This window comes from Cherax quadricarinatus, chromosome 3 (genome assembly GCF_038502225.1).
Source record: "Cherax quadricarinatus isolate ZL_2023a chromosome 3, ASM3850222v1, whole genome shotgun sequence".
Lineage (NCBI taxonomy): Eukaryota > Metazoa > Arthropoda > Malacostraca > Decapoda > Parastacidae > Cherax > Cherax quadricarinatus.
This window is the reverse complement of record NC_091294.1, coordinates 2,418,446-2,437,588: the sequence shown is the minus strand read 5'-3', so window position 1 is coordinate 2,437,588 and position 19,143 is coordinate 2,418,446. Positions and strand designations below refer to the sequence as shown.

Here is a 19,143-nt window from a genome sequence, read left to right as displayed (position 1 = left end):
CTGCTGAAAGATGCGAGTTAGAGGTGCTGCTAGCTGGTCTGCGCATCTCAGCAATCTTGGGCTCAACTTGTCTGGGCCCACAACCTTTTCTTGGTCAAATGATTTAAGAAGGAAGTGCACCTCTTCCTGCCTTATTGTCACCACTGACAGTTTTGACACAGTTCTTCCAGCTAGCCAAGGAGGGTTCCTTGCTGGATCAGGAACTTGCATTTTGGTAACAAAGTGTTCGGCAGAGAGGTCTGCTTTCTCTTAACTACTAGTAGAGGTGGTCCCATCCTGTTGATTTAGAGGTGGAATGGGTTCATCAGGCAGATAACCTTCTCTGTCCTTGACCAGGGACCACCAGGTTTTGGAGCCTACCCTACCTGATGCTAGCTTTCTTCTTGTGTCCATCTCCCATTTAGCGATGGCCCACTTTTGAACGTCACCCATATGCTTACAGGCTTGCCTGTGCAAGTTCCTGTTATAGGTGGTAGGATGTCTCTTATACCTTCACCATGCCTTGTACTTAGCAGTAGCAGCCTCTCTACAACAAAAGCCAAACCAAGGCTGATCTGTAGGCTTCATCACATATTGCCAGTGAGGAATGTGTTCTTGTTGTAGATTAAGGATGTGTCCAGTGAAGGCTTTCACTTGGTTGTCAACATCCCCTTGGAGAAGAGCATTCCAATTGGTGGTTGCGAGCTCAGAGCAAAGGGCTGGCCAATTACCTCTTACCCATAGCCAGGTTGTGTGTGTGGGCTCCTCACCTCGTTCTGTTGGGACCTTAAGTGTCGTAAAAACAGCCTTGTGGTCAGATGATCCAACATAGCCGAGGGGTTGACAAGTGACTATACCTTCTTCTAGATCACTCACTACTGGGTCATGGGAGGAGCCAGAGATGTCAAGTACTGCAAGGTCATCAAAGTCCCTCTGTATAAGGTGTTGGTTGAGGTCACCAGCAATTATGACATGTTGACAGTTGTGTTGTAGCAGAAGGGAGTCCACATTTTCCATTAGGAAGTTGATGGGGTCTGCATGTTGCCACTGAGGTCTGTACATTGCACATGCTAGTACAGAGGTACTAGTGTTTATGCATAGCTTGAAGAACATCATTTCAAGATGAGTAGGGATGGCAACATCAATGTGCTGGGCATGTACACTTTTAGAGAAGCACACAGCAACACCTCCTCCTTGCCCTTGCCTGTCTCTTCTCATCCATGAGGAGTAGCCAGCAATTCTTGCAAAATTTTCTGGAGTCCTGTCGTCCAAAAATGTTTCAACAACAGCTATCATGTCGGGACATCGAGTGTTCACAAAACTGTGTACGAGCTCTCCAACATTAGTAATGAAACCTCTAAGGTTGGCTGACAGGATGCTGATAGACTGGCTCCTAATGATGTGGTCAGCTTGAGGTGGTGGGTGTGTAAGGCGTGTAAGGTGCCTGTCCTCGAGAGTAGGGCACTGAGGCAGCTGCAGGGATGTACAGTAGGGCCCCACTTATACGGCTGGTTAGGTTCCAGGCTACCGCCATAAAGCAGAAACCGCCGTAAAGTGGAACACCCTTTTTTTCCACTTACAAATGCATACAAACACTAGATAACAAGTTTACACTAACATATATTAAGTTAGCAATAGAACCAGGCATCAAAAAACAATAAAAAAGTACAATACACACATAGTGCACTCATTACTTACCTTAAAATATTTATAGTCTTAATCTAGGGTGAGACAAGTAGTATTTATTGTAAGAAATCAAGTGTGGTATGTATGGTGTCAGCCAGGCTACCATACCAGGCCACCCCACCCACACATACTATTCTATGATATTTAAGCATCCCAGAGCGATAAAATGTATATACAGTTCACTCATTACTTACCTTAAAATATAGGGTGAGATGAGTACTATTTATTGTAAAAAATCAAGTGTGGTATGTATGGTAGTCAGCCGGGCTACCATACCAGGCCAACCCACCCACACATAATATTCTATTACATTTAAGCATCCCAGAGCGATAAAATGTATATACAGTTCACTCATTACTTACCTTAAAATATTTGTAGTCTTAATGTAGGGTCAGGAGTAAGTAAATGAGATAAAACGAATAAATGAGAGAGAAAGAATGAGTGCATGAGAGAGGACAGGCGCAGAGTTATGTAAACAAACCAGGCGAAGGTAAGTTTTGTAAACAAACAGTGTACACGTCTGGTTTGTGTACAAGTTGTCTCTACATTGATACGGTAGAATAAATAAAGAAGAACACTCCCATTCTCATGTAACATCATTTTGAGAAGAAATGATGCTCTGAGTGAAGGCAATGGAAATAAGTCACTCTGACTTTTTTGGGTTATCCTAGGTTCTCTACACATATGTTGTTATGTATGATAATCTATGTAACTGTATTTGTGTAAACCTGAATAAACTTACTTACATACATACGAAAGGAATAATTTTCTACAGCTACCCCCAGTAACACATTTTCTCTTATGTTAGATTAGAGAAAATGCTATTCTTGGCGTCACTTGTACAAGTTATCTGGCTACCACATCTCATATTTATGTTTATTTATTCTATTGTGGGGTGTATTTATCATCTTTTTATGTTATGTATCGTGTTTATTATATAATTTTGAAAAAAATATCACGGATGGATTAATGAAAATGTGTATATTAACGTAATATACAACATTTAATGAGACTCAGTGATTATTATTATTATTATTATTATCATCATTATCATTTCTAATATGGCGTCACTTGTGCAAGTCGTCTGCTACCACATCTCATATTTGTTTATTTATTCTATTGTGGGGTGTATTTATCATCTTTTTATGTTATGTATCGTGTTTATATAATTTTGAAAAAATATCATAGATGGATTAATGAAAATGTGTATTTAACATAATATACGACATTTAAATGAGACTCGATGATTATTATTATCATTACTAATATGACGTCTGGAGACATAAGACACTCTTACTGATTTTAATGTGTACCTGCATGCCAGCACAGTATGTAAGTTTATTTAAGTACAGGTATACATTAGTATAATTATCAGAGTATATATAAAATATGAAAACTTTTAAAAACATTTGAAATTTTGGAGTTTCCAGACGAAATGGAGAGACTTAGTGCTTACTGAGCTCACGAAGAATGTAAACAAACAGGGTGGGGCGCGGTGACCGTATTAGAAGTCAGGTGGGGGGAGCCGTATAGCGAGTTTTGGTCATAATTTGAAATGACCGTATTAGCGGAATGCCGTAAAGTGAAACGCCATAAAGCGGGGCCCTGCTGTAGGTCTGTGGTCTTGTATAAGGCACAATACCACCTGCTGGGCTGAGATAGGAGTAGCTGAGTGGGTGACGTGTGAGTGTATTCACCAATTCAGAGATCCTGGTGGTTTGTTCCAAGAACAGGTCGTCCTGTCTGTCAAGTTCCTTTTTCTTTCGACACTGGTCCTCCTGATGTCCTTTCGTGTGGCAGTAATTGCACCTGGTATCTCGCAGGCAGTCGTTGGTGGTGTGCCCCTTCCGGTGACAGCGAGAGCACTGCCTCGGTGCCTGGGAGGGTGGACTATTATTTGTTGCACCGCTTGTGTTTTGCTGATTTGTCCGCAGGTTCTGCCTCTGGGACTGTGTTGGTGGAAGGTGAAACGGCTGTAGATGTCTTCCTCTGCCACGCCCCTGTGCAATTCTAACAGATGTGTCCCTGCTGTTCGTACTTTGGTGCAGTAGATGTTCAGGTGCAGTGATAGTGCCCTGATTATTAACGGCACCAATCTCTCGTGGAGAAAATCCTGACTCATTACTTGCCGATTAAGCACTGCTGCCAGATATTGGAATAATGTCGGCAGGTGTGCTGACACGTGTAGGATCAGAGATGATATGTGCACTGTCTAGTGTACTGGCAGGTGCTGAATTAACAGATCCAAGACTTGCTTCATTGCTGGAAAGAGGATCTGTTCCCTCTGTGGCGGTCAGAGATATTGTGTTAGGATTCCCAAAGGTAGTGTTTTGAACTCTGTCAATCTGTGGGGCCTTAGCAATGACAGAATTCCACCAGTTATTTACCCCTGAGTTAAGCTCAGTGTGGGACTTCCAGTCTTTGTCAATAGTGTCATCATCAGCTGAGCAGCTTATGTCGCTTGATGTAGGCTTGCACTGGCCTTCTACAATAGCTTGAAGGTTATCTAATGATTTGAGGAGCTCATGAAGTGCTTCCCTGTGATGGATTATCTTAGCTGCAACTTTACAATACAGCCCATGAGGGCAGTCTTGATCTCTGTACAAGAGTCCCTGAGGTACTTCTGAACCTTCCTCCTGTAGCACCAGGTTTGTTTCCACATATACCACAGGAGTATGGATATCCTTCAGTTTTCTGAGATTTTCAACCTGGCTGCAACAGAATTATTCTTCTGGAATGCACTCTGTGTGGCAGTAGTTGGAACACGTAGGCTCCTTACATCTAAGAAGTATTTTGTCCCTTGTAGTATACCCACAAACACTGCAGTAACTACTGGAACAGTAGCCAGATAGCGAAGATATTCTTATGCTATTTTGCGATGTGAAGTCATCACAGAGGAGGCATTGTAGGTTTACATTGAAATTCACAGTGAAGTTCACAGGAGGGAGAGGGTGGGTGGTGGTATTGTGGGGGTGTTTATAATTGGGTGGGTAGTGAGGGAGGGTGAGGGCAGGTAGTGGGCAGGCAAGCTGAAGTGTTGCCTTCTCACTATCATTTAATAAGCACTGTTTATGTTATCCATGTTTTCACTATAGGAAAATGTTACACAAATCACTCTGTTGCATTGTACAACTCACTCACTCTCTCAGTCTCTTTCTCTCTTTAACAAGGAAAGATTTCAAAACACATTTATTAATACTTGTACTTTAGTATAATTGCATTTAAATTTTAAATCTTAATTAGGTAAGTTTTCATTCATTATTATATAATGCCAATAGTACTGAATTCATTACTATAACATAATGACAACTCTTGGGCTCTTGGCCATTTTTCTGATTAATTTTTGGGGAGTCTTAATCTCTACAAGCTAAAGAACCAACAAATACTTTTTTTATTATTATTAACACATCGGCTGATTCCCACCAAGGCAGGGTGGCCCGAAAAAGAAAAACTTTCATCATCATTCACTCCATCACTGTCTTGCCAGAGGGGTGCTTTACATTACAGTTATAAAACTGCAACATTAAAACCCCTCCTTCAGAGTGCAGACACTGTACTTCTCATCTCCAGGACTCAAGTCCGGCCTGCCGGTTTCCCTGAATCCCTTCATAAATGTTACTTTGCTCACACTCCAACAGCACATAAAGTATTAAAAACCATTTGTCTCCATTCACTCCTATCAAATATGCTCACTCATGCTTGCTGGAAGTCCAGGCCCCTCTCACACAAAGCTTCCTTTACCCCCTCCCTCCAGCCTTTCCAAGGACGACCCCTACCCCGCCTTCCCTCCATAATAGATTTATACACTCTCGAAGTCATTCTGTTTCGTTCCATTCTCTCTACAACCTCAACAATCCTTCCTCAGCCCTCTGGACAACAGTTTTGGCAATCCCACACCTTCTAACTTACAGAAATATTGTGCAAATCACAAATGAGATCTACAGTGTTGTCATGTTTGGAACAGGAATGAGAATCTATTAAAATGCTGGTACATTATAAAAAGAGTATTGTAGCAGTATTAAAAACATGGATGGGCAGAAATAGTTAAACTACAGACCAGCATATATGATGTATAAATCTTGTCATTCCATCCTCTTTACGGCAAACAATAGGGCACTGTTGTAAAAGCAGTCAAATAGGTGACTGTTGATGGAGTCATGAGCAGTTGAAAATATGACTGTTTTACATGAGCTGCACACTATGGGTGTTCATTTTCTATTCATACAGCAGATTTTTTCTAGTCTTTTTATTGTATAATTATAGTTTTTCTACTATAACTGAACATAGCGCCACCCAATCCATCCCAAGCTAACTTAAAAATGGGCTGCAAATCCTATGTGAAAGTGTGACACAGTTATTAAGAGGATGAGTTGACCTTGTAAAGTGGTAGAGAAGATTATAAAGAAACATTTGATAAACCTCCCTGTAGGGAGTAGGATTCACTGCACACTAACAACACTGGCTCAGGTAAGAGAACTCATGCTTCACTCTTACTTGTATTCTGTGATAGGATCTCTTCTTCATGATACATGAAGTTTGTTTACAAGTTCACTTCTCCCGGTGACTGCACTGTGATAGGATGATGGAAATTTTTTTTTACTACTGACTATATTAGTTGTAATTTGGCACCAATTACATATATGATCAGTATTATTAATAATGCTAATATGGATAATTGTCCTATCACTTAAGAAATTCAGTTTTAATTAGTTTGGTTTTGCAGGTTTAGTAATTTAGAATATTAGAAGGTAGGAGTACTGTCCTAGATAGTAGGTTGGAAGACAGCAACTGCCCAGGGAGGTACTACCATCCTGCCAAGTGAGTGTAAAACAAAAGCCTGAAATTGTTTTACATGATGGTAGGATTGCTGGTGTCTTTTTTTCTGTCTCAGACACATGCAAGATTTCAGGTACATCTTGCTACTTCTACTTACACTTAGGTCACACTACACATGCATGTACAATCATATATATACACACCTCTCTGGGTTTTCTTCTATTTTCTTACTAGTTCTTGTTCATTTCCTCTTATCTCCTTGGGGAGGTGGAACAGAATTCTTCCTCCTTAAGCCATGTGTGTTGTAAGAGGCAACTAACATGTCAGGAGCAATGTGCTAATAACCCTCTTCTCCTGTTTTCATTACTAAAGTTTAAAAGAAAAACTTTTTTTCTTTTTGGGCCACTCTGCTTTGGTGGGATACTGCCGGTGCATTGAAAGAAAGAAAGAAAGAAAGGAAGGAGTATTATACATATTATTCTGGAGGCTTAAGACCTGAGGGATTTACTCTTCATAAGTGGTTTTTGTAGATTTTTATTATTATTTTTTAAATAATTCTCTTCATTATGTTGGTTCCATTTGTTACTAAAGCCTTACAATTGTTTGTAACAAATAGTATAAATAAAATGTATACTGTCCTTCATTATTCATAGACACCTTTTTGTGTTATAAATTTGTACACTGCATCTTTTTTGTAGATTGTAGTTCCTTTTTCCTTTATTATTAGGTCTACGGTTATGAATCGCTGTGTAGCCATGTATGCTAAATATAGTTATTATTGTATGTTGCACAAGATCTCTTAGAACTAGAAAGGAGAAATTTGTATTTAGAGATTCTAACAGGGCAGAGATATCATCATTGTGTTTGCTTCATTCAGGGTCTGGCATTAAGGGTTCAGTACATTAACACTAAGGGTAGTTTCAGTGACACTTACAGTACTGAATAATACAGTGAACATTTTCATTAATGGACTAATAGGAAGAAACAGTTGTATGTTATTTGCTGATTGTCCACAACTTCTAGTTTGCAAAATTAATTTTTCATGGTGGTCTAGTTGTCTTGTGAACTAGCACACTTGGTCTACTAATGCAGAAGACAACTAAACACTAAGAATATGGGTATTGTAACCTGTAGTTCTACAGTAACCTTACTTACCTTTTTTGTGGTGGAGAGAGGGCGAGTTGGTATGAGTGTTAGGGTAAGTGGGTGGAAGTGAAGAGGAATATGAGGTAGAGTGGAAGTGTATGTGTTAATGAAGGTGGCTTGGTGGGTATTAGAGGATGGCTTTCAGAAAGCACAAGTGAGCATGTGGGTAGTCGGTGGTAAATAGAGTGTGAATGTGGGTGGGTGTCAGAGGGTAAGTGGATTGATGAAAGAGGTGGGTACGAAAGAATATGTTTGTGTGAGTGTTCAGTGTGTGGAGACGGATGAATAAACATGTCTTGAACAGAAATTCCTCTCCTTGACTTACAACCCCCCCACACACACACACACTCTCACACTCTCTCTTACCAACAATGCCCCTCCATCTGACCTACCCTACCACCCAGCAATTAACAGTGTAATTAATAAAGCTACAGTACAGATCCTCAACAATCACTGCAAAAATATGAGCTCTCTTTATAAACAGGGAGGGAGGCAGTGAGTAATGGAGAGGCTTTCCTCCTTGGCTTTTGGCAAACACCTCCCCCTCCATCCTTTCCTTCCCCTCTCCTCTGCTGGAGCTGGGTTCCTCATTGGCTCAGTGTCTATCCACCCACACACCCTCCTTTTCCCTTCCCCTTCCCTCGTGACAACCACTAGTAACTAACACAGCATAAATAATAAATCTGTAGTTCTTCACCAATCTTTACCAAATAAATGTAAGATCTTTATACATGCATACAAGGTACATACACAAATTATGAGTACATTTAGTAAAAAATTAATCAAGATAAAAATATTATCCAAAGGACTGAGGAGGGGTTGTTGAAGTGGTTCGAATATTTAGAGAAAATGGAGAAAAATAGAATCACTTGGAGGGCATATAAATCTGTAGTGGAAGGAGGCCTTGTGTGTGAGGGGCCTAGACTTCCAGCAAGTGTGCATGAGCATGTTAGATAGAAGTGAGTGGAGTAATATGAAGGGATTCAGGAAAACTGGTTAGCCAGACTTGAGTCCTGGAGGTGGGAAGTACAGTGCCTGCACTCTGAAGTAAGGGTATTTTGAACTGTAATGTTGGCATGCCTCTGGCAAGACAGTGATGGAGTGAGTGATGATAGTGTTTCTTCTTTTTTTGTCCACCCTGCTTCAGTGGGAGACAGCCAATGTGTTAATAAAAAAAAATACAAATCATCAGTAATAAGAACATGTTAATGAGCAAAATTTGGAATTACAGACTTTTGTCCATTTTGTTCAATAACTAGCGTGTGGCCAATTTGCTAAAAATCCATTAATGAGAGGTTTTACTGTACTAGCAGGTTTTATCAGCTGGGCATTGTATGCTCTAGATATATGACAACAGGTAGAGTTCTGGAGGCTTATAACTGATTGAGGGGGAAAAAAAAAAACAGATGTGACAGGCATAAGTATAAGAACTTAAGATTACTCATGGACCCACATACTGTCAATAGTGCATTGTCTAATACTAGCTGCTTCAGTTATACATGTCTCTATTCTGTTTAGAAGAAAAGAAATTAAATATTATCTTAGGTTATTTCACAAGTGGCAAAAGAATGTAATCTCCCTTTATGTCATAAATGTTTAAGATTAATTGTATAATAGCTAATATATTATCTTTTTTGTAGTGAAATGTAATGCACTGATTCTTTCATTTGTGCTTCTGTTTCAGGCAACTTTGTCAACATATCAAGATGATCTAGTTTTGATTCATGTTCGCAATGATTATGAATCCCTGCTAGAAGTTAAATTCAAGACAGAATTTTTAATGGTGCTCAACCGCAAGCTAATAGAGCGATGTAACAGAGAATTGCCGTTGAATTTTATCAATAGGTAAGGTTATCCACAAGGATGATAATTAGGTTTCTCAAACAGTTTCTCTCAGTATCCTCCTTATGTAAAGTTAAAAACAGACTGCACACTTGATATTATGTATACAGTAGGGCCCCACTTATATGGCAGGTTAGGTTCCAGGCTACCGCCAGAAAGCAAAATGCCATTTTTTCCACTTATAAATGCATATAAATACCAGAGTGCAAGTTTACACAAACATATATTAAGTTAGCAATAGAACTAGCCATTAAAAAAACAATAAAGAGTAAAATACACAGTACACTCATTACTTACCTTTAAATATTTGTAGTCTTAATGTAGGGTGAGTAAACAAGATAAAACGAATAAACAAAAGGTTAGGTAAAGTTCATCAGGAAACAGGACAAGCGTTTTCTGACGTGGGTCTTAGTCAGATGATGGCCCGCAGCTGGAGCTTTTGGTCATCTGACCAAGGCTTTCTGCTGGCTTACCAGTCCACCCCTTTAATAATTATGGTCATAGTTATAACCATTTTTTTTAGTAATAAATGAGAAAGAGAGAATAAGTAAATGAGAGAAGACAGAGATGCGGAGTCTGTAAACAAGCAGATGAACGCATCTGGTTATGGTTGATGCATGTTCATTTCCATATTTGTGAATCTTATACCATAATCCAAACACCTTACATTGTGCACAACATGACTCACGAAATCGTAATGAGACTCTCTGACCGCGGGTTCAATCCCGGCCAGGGTATGATTTGATTGTGCACAAGTTGTCTCCACATTGGTACAGTAGAACAAATAAAGAGCAACACTCCTATTCTCTCGTAACATTTTTTAGAAGGAATGATGCTCTGAGTGAAGGCATACAAAAGAATAATTTTCTAAAGTTAACCCCAGTAATACTGTTATGTACGCATTTTCTTTGGTGTTGAACTAGAAAAAGTGTTATTCTTTCCAACACTTCGACAAGATGACTGGAAAAACACCTCATATTTTATGTTAATTTACCCTACTGTGGGGTGTATTTTTTTATATTTTTTTTATTAACACATTGGTCATCTCCCACCAAGGCAGGGTGGCCCGAAAAAGAAAAACTTTCACCATCATTCACTTCATCACTGTCTTGCCAGAGATGCACTTACACTACAGATATAAAACCAACATTAACACCCCTCCTTCAGAGTGCAGGCACTGTGCTTCCCATCTCCAGGACTCAAGTCCAGCCTGCCAGTTTCCCTAAATCCCTTCATAAATGTTACCTTTCTCACACTCCAACAGCACCTCAAGTTCTAAAAGCCATTTGCCTCCATTTGCTCCTATCTAACATGCACACGCATGCTTGCTGGAAGCCCAAGTCCCTCTCACACAAAACCTCCTTTACTCCCTCCCTCCAGCCTTTCCTAGGCCGACCCCTACTCCTCCTCCTCTCCACTACAGATTTATACACTCACGAAGTCATTCTGTTTTGTTCCACCATCTCTACATGTTTGAACCACCTCAACAACCCCTCCTCAACCCTCTGAATAAAGATTTTGGTAATCCTGCACCTCCTCCTAATTTCCAAACTATGAATTCTCTGCATTATATTCACACCACCTCCTAATTTCCAAACTATGAACTCTCCACATTATATTCACACCACACATTGCCCTCAGACATGACATCTCCACAGCCTCCAGCCTTCTTTTTGCAACATTCACCACTCATGCTTCACACCCAAATAAGAGTGCTGGTATAACTATACTTTCATACATTCCCCTCTTTGCTTTCATGGACAAAGTTCTGTCTCCACAGACTCCTAAGTGCACCCCTCACCTTTTTCCCCTCATCAATTCTATGACTCACCTCATCCTTCATAGACCCATCTGCTGACACATCCACTCCCAAATACAGTGAATCCCTGACTTACGATATTAATCTATTCCAGAGAGCACATCGTAAGATGAAATTGTCGTAAGTCAAATTAATTTTCCCCACAAGAAATAATGGAAATCAAATTAATCCGTTTAAGACACGCAAAAGTATGAAAAAAAAAATTGTTACCACATGAAATATACATTTTCCTACACACAAAAAGAAGGATACATGCACAATATATATTGTGCATTTACTAGTGTACTAAATGAAGAATAAATGACACCTACCTTTATTGAAAATGTGGTGATGAGTGATGAGACACTGTTTGTGTCCTGGGAGTGCCTTTTCCTACCTGCATTTATCATTTCAATTTTAAACTCATCTGTCCCTGCTGCTTTTTTCCAATATGAATTCTATATAATACCATTCTTCATTTACTTTTTTATACTCATGCTTCTTCCTCCACATTAACTGATCTCATTTCTTCTTGTTCCATGCAAGAAATTTCTACCTCCATTACATCATCTGCATTCAACAGTTTCTAAAAATGTTCTCACCCATATCGTTTTTTTGTTTTTTTTTTATATCGCAGATTTTAAACCTCTTCATGAAAAGTTGAGTTTATTTAACTAGACTTAATACTGCATAGTAACATATTAATGCTGTATTATCGCAGGAAAATGATAAACCTGTATGGGTCATACAGTGCTACATTTAGTAGAAAAACTTATTAATGCATTCTATGCTAGAGTGTCAGATGATTAAATAATCCCTAAATTTTCAGCTTTGACTTCAGGGTGAGAAAAACAGGTTGGGGTGGTGGTGGGGTGAGGAAGGTGGTGTTCAGCGAAGGTGCCTCGGACAAGCCACAACTTTTCCCCTCAGGGTCTACATTGACTGTTAAAGTTGCTCATGGGTTACCTAATACTTCACGTAAGTCTTACCTCAATCATTGTTAATTTTATGTTCTCCAAATTTGTTTAGTCTGAAAATTTTGTAATATATGTGAACTAGAATAGTTTAAATGTTGATCACTGATATCCCTTTTCAAGGTAAAAAAAATGTAGATTAAGAACAAAAAAAAGGCTGGCCCAGTTGGTTCTTAGTTCACTTTATACTCAGATTCCAAATGTGCTATGGCCACCCTGTGGTCCAGAAGAATCAGGAGTGGTTAGCTCATCCTCATGTGCCACACATAGGTGCCCAAACCATGTTGGTGTCCTTGGAAAACATAAACCTGCACACCCCTTAGCTGCTCTTCGAAGACAGCCCAAATGGTGGATCTGGACAAATTACCCATCTTTCTTCTGGACTAATCTCTGGACTAACCAGTGTTTTAACACACTTTAGTCACCCTGGGTATGGTGGCCACAACTTAAGTTATAAAACTCACCCCTGGGGACACACAATGCCCCCCAAAAAAATAAGAGAGAAGGACCCAGAGGTCCTACCAGCTTGAAATCAACAAAAAGAGTGAGGGAGAGGGAGGGGCCTAGCTAAGCTCCTCCAACACCCACCAAACAACAAAAAACTGTTGCCAAGCACAATTCTATAGTTACCACAATTCTGCCACACCTTATTTTACTTTTACAAAAAGAAATACAACTTTATAAACTACTTATTTAAATTGTGTGTGTGTGTCTATAGTATAACCTATTATATTGAGAAAAACAGGCTTGACTCAGCTACCTTACAGCCATAAGAGTGATCTGCCCTTATGACATTTAGGGCTGAGTCCCCATCAATTCAATATAATTAGGTATTCCAGAGTAACTGTTACTTATATGTATCAGTATGTGTTGGATCCCATAATCCCATAACACCCCCACCTCCAGACGAAGTCTCACAAAAGCTAGCAGTGTCCCTCAGAATACGGCTAGTAATAAAAAAAAGTATATTTCTTTAGCCTGAAGGTGGTTAGCAAGACTACTAGAAATGTTACATATTTCCCAGCACCATAACTACTCTTCACTTTACTGTTATTTACAACAAGGTGACATACTACATGGCAATCTACAAATTTGTGTGGCTCCACTGAACCTTCCCAGATTACACTTGCACTTACACCCTATACCATATAAAACCCTGAAAGGAACAATGCAATCTGTTCCAGTAGAGTTTTTTTTTTTTTTTTTTTTTTTTTAGAAAAGCATTTTAACCATACCCACATAATACACATTACAATGCAAGAATTGCACACAATGCCCACTGTGAAAGCCTGCACCGACAGGCCTGTGCCTCTGCTGTGGTAATCCAGCAAGCAACTGGTACTCCAGGATGGCATCTTCCTGATCAGGAGACGAGAGTAGAGCCAAACCCAGAGCAGTCAGGTGTACACCAGGCAGGAAACTTCACAAAACATGTACTGAAATAGGCTGAAGAGGAACAGGTTTAATGCTTTGATTAGGCTTCCCTATAATTTGGCAGACATGACAGATCTTTATGTAATCTCCTACCATCTCCCACAGCCGAGGCCAGAAGTGCCTGGAAACCCTGGATACTGTTTTAGCAATACTTAGGTGTCCACCTAGAGGTGTGTCATGCACTAAGCTAAGAACATGGTTTCTATAAGGCTCAGGCACCACGACCTGGTGACAAAAACTTGGCTTTCCTTCTACTGGTACTGCAACCGAAGGTACCTTCTTCATTAGTATACCTTTCCTGAAATAGAAGCATTTACTTAAATGTAAAGATTCCTCCTCAGTTACAGCTGAGGCTCTGATCAACTTAAGTGTGTCATCACACCCCTGTGCAGCAATTAGCTGCATCATAGTAGGCCCAATCTCCCTCACGCTACTTCCCTGATCCCTGCACTGATTAGGCTTGACTCGGGTTGTGGTATCCTTTTCTTCAGTTGACTACAGTTCAACATCAGAAAATAGAGTTTCCAAACCTAAGTCCTCACCATCCTTATGAGAAATATAAGGATTACCCTTGGTAGCCTTGTCACAAGACATACTTCTTGTGATGGCACCAACAGGAAAAAGGTCTGGCAGGGTCTCCCTAGCCTTCTTCTCCCAAACTTTGGGGTCTGGTTCCCCCCATACTAGTGGTTCCTTACTGTTTAACAGACCTATAATGTTGTTCCCCAATAAGAGGTTAACCCCTTCGAAGGGAATTTCATCTGAAATACCTACAGGAAGATAGCCAACTTGGTATGCAGATTCTACCTATAATTTGTGTACAGGTGTTCTTATGGGTGAGCCTATAATACCCTTCAATAATATATCTACTCCAGTATAGGTATCCTTAGACACTGGCAGCACTCCAGCATGTAGCAAGGAGTAGGTGCTACATTCATCTCTCAAGGACAGTATGTTCTCAACCCTACCCACACCCTTATGCAAGGCAACTGTGGACTTACTAGAAAATACCTGTATCCTGGTATCTAGATCCAAAGGTTCCTCCTCACCTTGCTTTGAAGACCTAATACAGGTGACTGGGTGTGTCTGCAGTTAGGGTCCTCTGGGGTGGTTCCTCCCTTTCCTGATCTCGCCATCTTGACCAGCAAAACTTTTGTGTGTGTCCAGTTTTGTTACAGTAGTAACAAGCATAACTCTTAAAGGTATTATTACCATTTAGTGTAGGACTGGTACTCTTTACCTGAGGACCTGAAACATTATCTGATAATCTAGGTAAACTTTGAGCTCCAGCTGACTTACCTTTTCCTTCTATTTTAGAGGGTGCTTCAGTCTTCATTTGTTCCCACTTACCTTTATGACCATAGGACTTTGAATAAGGCTTAGAACGAGTGTGGAAATTTTCAGAAGGAGCATGACTGTTTTTACTTACCAGCTTCCTGCGAGCCAAGCATCTGTCCCCCAGATCCAGCGCTTCTGAAAGATTATCTGAGTTTTTGTCCTCCAAATATTCTCTGAGGTCAACAGGGATTGTATTATACAATTCCTTATGAACCATCAGATCTACTAATTTGTCATAGTCTTTATTAACTCCTTTAGAACAAACCCATTTCTTAAAAAGAAACAGTTTCTCATTCCCAAACTCAGTTAAGGTCTGCCCATCCTGAAATTTTTGATTTCTGAACTTTTGTCTATATTTCTCAGGTATCATTTGGTATGTAAGCAATACTTCCTCCTTAATTTTATCATAGTCAGAAAAATTTTTCCCCTCCAGAGTCTCTACTCTCTGGAATCCTTTACCCACAAGTTGTGTGCAAACTAGGGTAGCATAGCACACTTCTCTTTGGGCCATCCTTGCTCCAAAGCAGTCTTCTCAAAAAATGAAAAATATCTATCTGGGTCACTTTCTGTAAACTTAGGGACAAAATTTGCAGCTTTATTCATGTTAAAATACTGCTCAGGCTTTTGTTCTGAACCTCCTAACTTTTGACGTTCTTCCTTCTTAGTTTTCATTAATTTCATTTCAGCCTCTAGCACAGCTAATTTAAGTCTCATCCTCTCCATTTCCATATCACCTGGAGTAGGTGATCCCTCATGTTCACTGTTAACAGGCATGTTTACTGATGAATTATTACCTTCCTCTCTGAAGCCTGAAAAGTTTAAAGACTCAACTTCTGACATAGTTATTATCTTTAAACACTTGCTTCCCTCTTACAGTATCAGTGGACAAAGTTTTCCCACAGGCAAATAAAATAACACAAGTTGAATGTAAAATTTGCACATAGCACTTACCATAACCACAACGAAAATGTGTTCCTCATCCTTTCTCCCACCTTAGGAGAAAAACAACCTGTAAACTAATATATGAAAACAACACTTCCACTGAAACCACCTTGGTAAATCTTCTACCAGAAATATGCAACTGTTATTACCCCATACCAGCACATATAGTTCAAAGAATGTTTTGAGTTATTTTAGCAGTCAAAAAACTCTCTTGGTCAAGCTCCCATGTTATGTTGTTGTCCTTTATTACTTTGATAGTAAGGTTCTCACTACATATTCTAGTGTGGGGTAGCTTTTACATAAAGGCCTTAGTAGTCTAGGGTAATACATTCATGATTGATTATCCTCAGTCTCTGAAATCCTTTCACCAGCCCTCTTCACAGGTTATTTAAACTACTTCTATATAAAAAAAATATAACTATTCTAAATAGATATGTATAGAATATACAATTACAGCATTCACATATTCAAAACATAATCCTGCACACCCCTTAGCTGCTCTTCTAATACAGCCCAAATGGTGGATCTGGACAAATTGCCCTTCTTCCTTCTGGACTAATCTCTGGACTAACCTCTGGACTAACCAGTGTTTTGACACACTTTAGTCACCCTGGGTACGGTAGCCACAACTTAAGTTATAAAACTCACCCCTGGGGGCACACATAATGCCCCAAAAAAATAAAAGAGAAGGACCCAGAGGTCCTACCAGCTTGAAGTCAACAAAAAGAGAGAGAGGGAGAGGGAGGAGCCTAGCTAAGCTCCTCCCACACCCACCAAACAACAAAAGATAAGATAAGATTTCGTTCGGATTTTTAACCCCGGAGGGTTAGCCACCCAGGATAACCCAAGAAAGTCAGTGCGTCATCGAGGACTGTCTAACTTATTTCCATTGGGGTCCTTAATCTTGTCCCCCAGGATGCGACCCACACCAGTCGACTAACACCCAGGTACCTATTTGCTGCTAGGTGAACAGGACAATAGGTGTAAGGAAACGTGTCGGAATTTCCACCCGCCGGGAATCGAACCCGGGCCCTCCGTGTGTGAAGCGGGAGCTTTAGCCACCAGGCCACCGGACTGTTGCCAAGCACAATTCTCTAGTTACCAGAATTCTACCACACCTTATTTTACTTTTACAAAAAGAAATACAACTTCATAAACTACTTATTTAAATTGTGTGTGTGTGTGTGTGTCTGTTGTTTTTAGTAACTGTGGGACGACCCCCGTGTCCATGCTCCCTCTCCATAGGATGGAAAAGGCTCGTGATAGGGGCTTCTTGCAGTTCTTGATGAACACAGAGTTCCATGAGTCTGGCCCTGGGGCAGAGTGCATGGGCATGTCATTTACTTAGTCATTTGGCGTCAGGATAACATCGGATAGGCTTGTGTTAATCAAATTTTGTGGCTCTCTCATCATTTTGATCTTCGACTCTGTCTGGTCATATTGGGACTTGAGTGCTCACTCATTTCCTTGTTTTAGTAGGGGCCCCTGGACGTTGTTCTCGATTTTGATTTGGCATAGGAGAAGAAATACTTTGGGTTTCTTTGTCTGTAGTATAACTTATTATATTGAGAAAAACAGGCTTGACTTAGATGCCTTACAGCCATAAGAGTGATCTGCCCTTATGACATTTAGAGCTGAGTCCCCATCAATTCAATATACTAATTAGGTATTCCAGAGTAACTGTTACACATCAGTATGTGTTGGGTCCCATAATCCCATAAGTGTCCTTGGAAGAATGAACTGGCAGATGTTGAGGCAAAGGCTGCTGTAGCAAGCACACACTAGAGTAGACTTGCCTCACAGTGACTTTATGAGTCATATCCACAGATAGGTCCCTGGGAAGTAGTGGGCCTGGTGGGCCCTGACGACTGACAAGTTGTATAGGGTTTAGTAGGACATTGGTGTTTAGCCCCTTCAAGAGGAATTATGACAAACAGAATCAGAGTAAACTGCAGATAATACCCACAGTCCACTGTTAGTGTTATATTGGCACTTCTCAGAGCCAACAACAACATAAGTATCTTTAACTACAATATCAGATCTTTAAGCAAGCATTACGATGACCTCCTAGCATTACTAAATTCCTTGCATGCCAATATGTCCATCATTACACTAACTGAAACCTGGCTAAAGCCTGATACTACAGATGTCTATGCCATTCCTGGTTACACAGCCATACACAACTGTAGGCCAGACCAACAAGGGGGTGGCACAGCTATATACTACTCAGACCAACTAGAATGTATCACTAATACTTGCACAAGGGATGAACATGGGGAATATATAATAGCTAAATTCAAATCCAAATACCTACAAAAACCTCTCACAGTGATAAACATCTACAGAGTTCCACAATCAAACATTAGCCAATTTAGTCAAAACCTAGGAAGTATGATAACTGATGCACGCATGAACAAAGATCACTTACTACTCTCAGGTGACTTCAATATAAATCTCCTGCAAGACCAGGACCCACACGTTACTGAATTCACAAACACAATGAGTAACTGCATGTTGCTACCAACAGTAACAAAACCTACAAGAGTTACGGAGACTAGTGTTTCCCTACTTGACCACATCTGGACCAACACCATATCCCCTTTAAAATCAGGCATAATTACAGATAATACCACAGACCACTACCCTACTTTCCTCATAACAACTCTTGGTAAAATACCCCAAGACACTACTAAAGTCACCTTCAGACTTCACAATGAGGCAGCCATTAATAACTTCACAACAGCAGTAACAAACATTGACTGGCACACTGAGTTAGAAATCTATACAGATATTGACGAATGTTTTAATAATTTTCTAAAAAAGACCCAATACCTCTATAACAAGCACTGCCCTAAAAAAACTAAACAGATGACAGCTAAGAGACTGAACAGTCCCTGGCTAACACCCAGCATTCTCAAATCCATAAATACAAAACACCGATATGAAAAACAGTACAGAATGGGTCACAAGGCACAGTACTCGCTCCCATCTTGTTCCTCATCCTCATATCCGACATAGACAAGGATGTCAGCCACAGCACCGTGTCTTCCTTTGCAGATGACACCTGAATCTGCATGACAGTGTCTTCCATTGCAGACACTGCAAGGCTCCAGGTGGACATCAACCAAATCTTTCAGTGGGCTGCAGAAAACAATATGAAGTTCAACGATGAGAAATTTCAATTACTCAGATATGGTAAACATGAGGAAATTAAATCTTCATCAGAGT

General features: G+C 40.1%; 1 protein-coding gene across 2 annotated transcripts in view; it reads left to right on the top strand.

Moving 5' to 3' along the window:
• The window catches only part of LOC128706544 (unconventional myosin-Ie), a 701,146-nt gene that overhangs the window by 641,293 nt on the left and 40,710 nt on the right, over positions 1 to 19,143 (top strand). For both annotated transcript variants that reach the window (XM_070089967.1, XM_070089969.1), the window contains 2 exons: positions 9,272 to 9,432; positions 12,057 to 12,205. In XM_070089967.1, the coding sequence (XP_069946068.1) occupies positions 9,272 to 9,432; positions 12,057 to 12,205 (310 nt within the window). The remainder of the gene's footprint in view (positions 1 to 9,271; positions 9,433 to 12,056; positions 12,206 to 19,143) is intronic.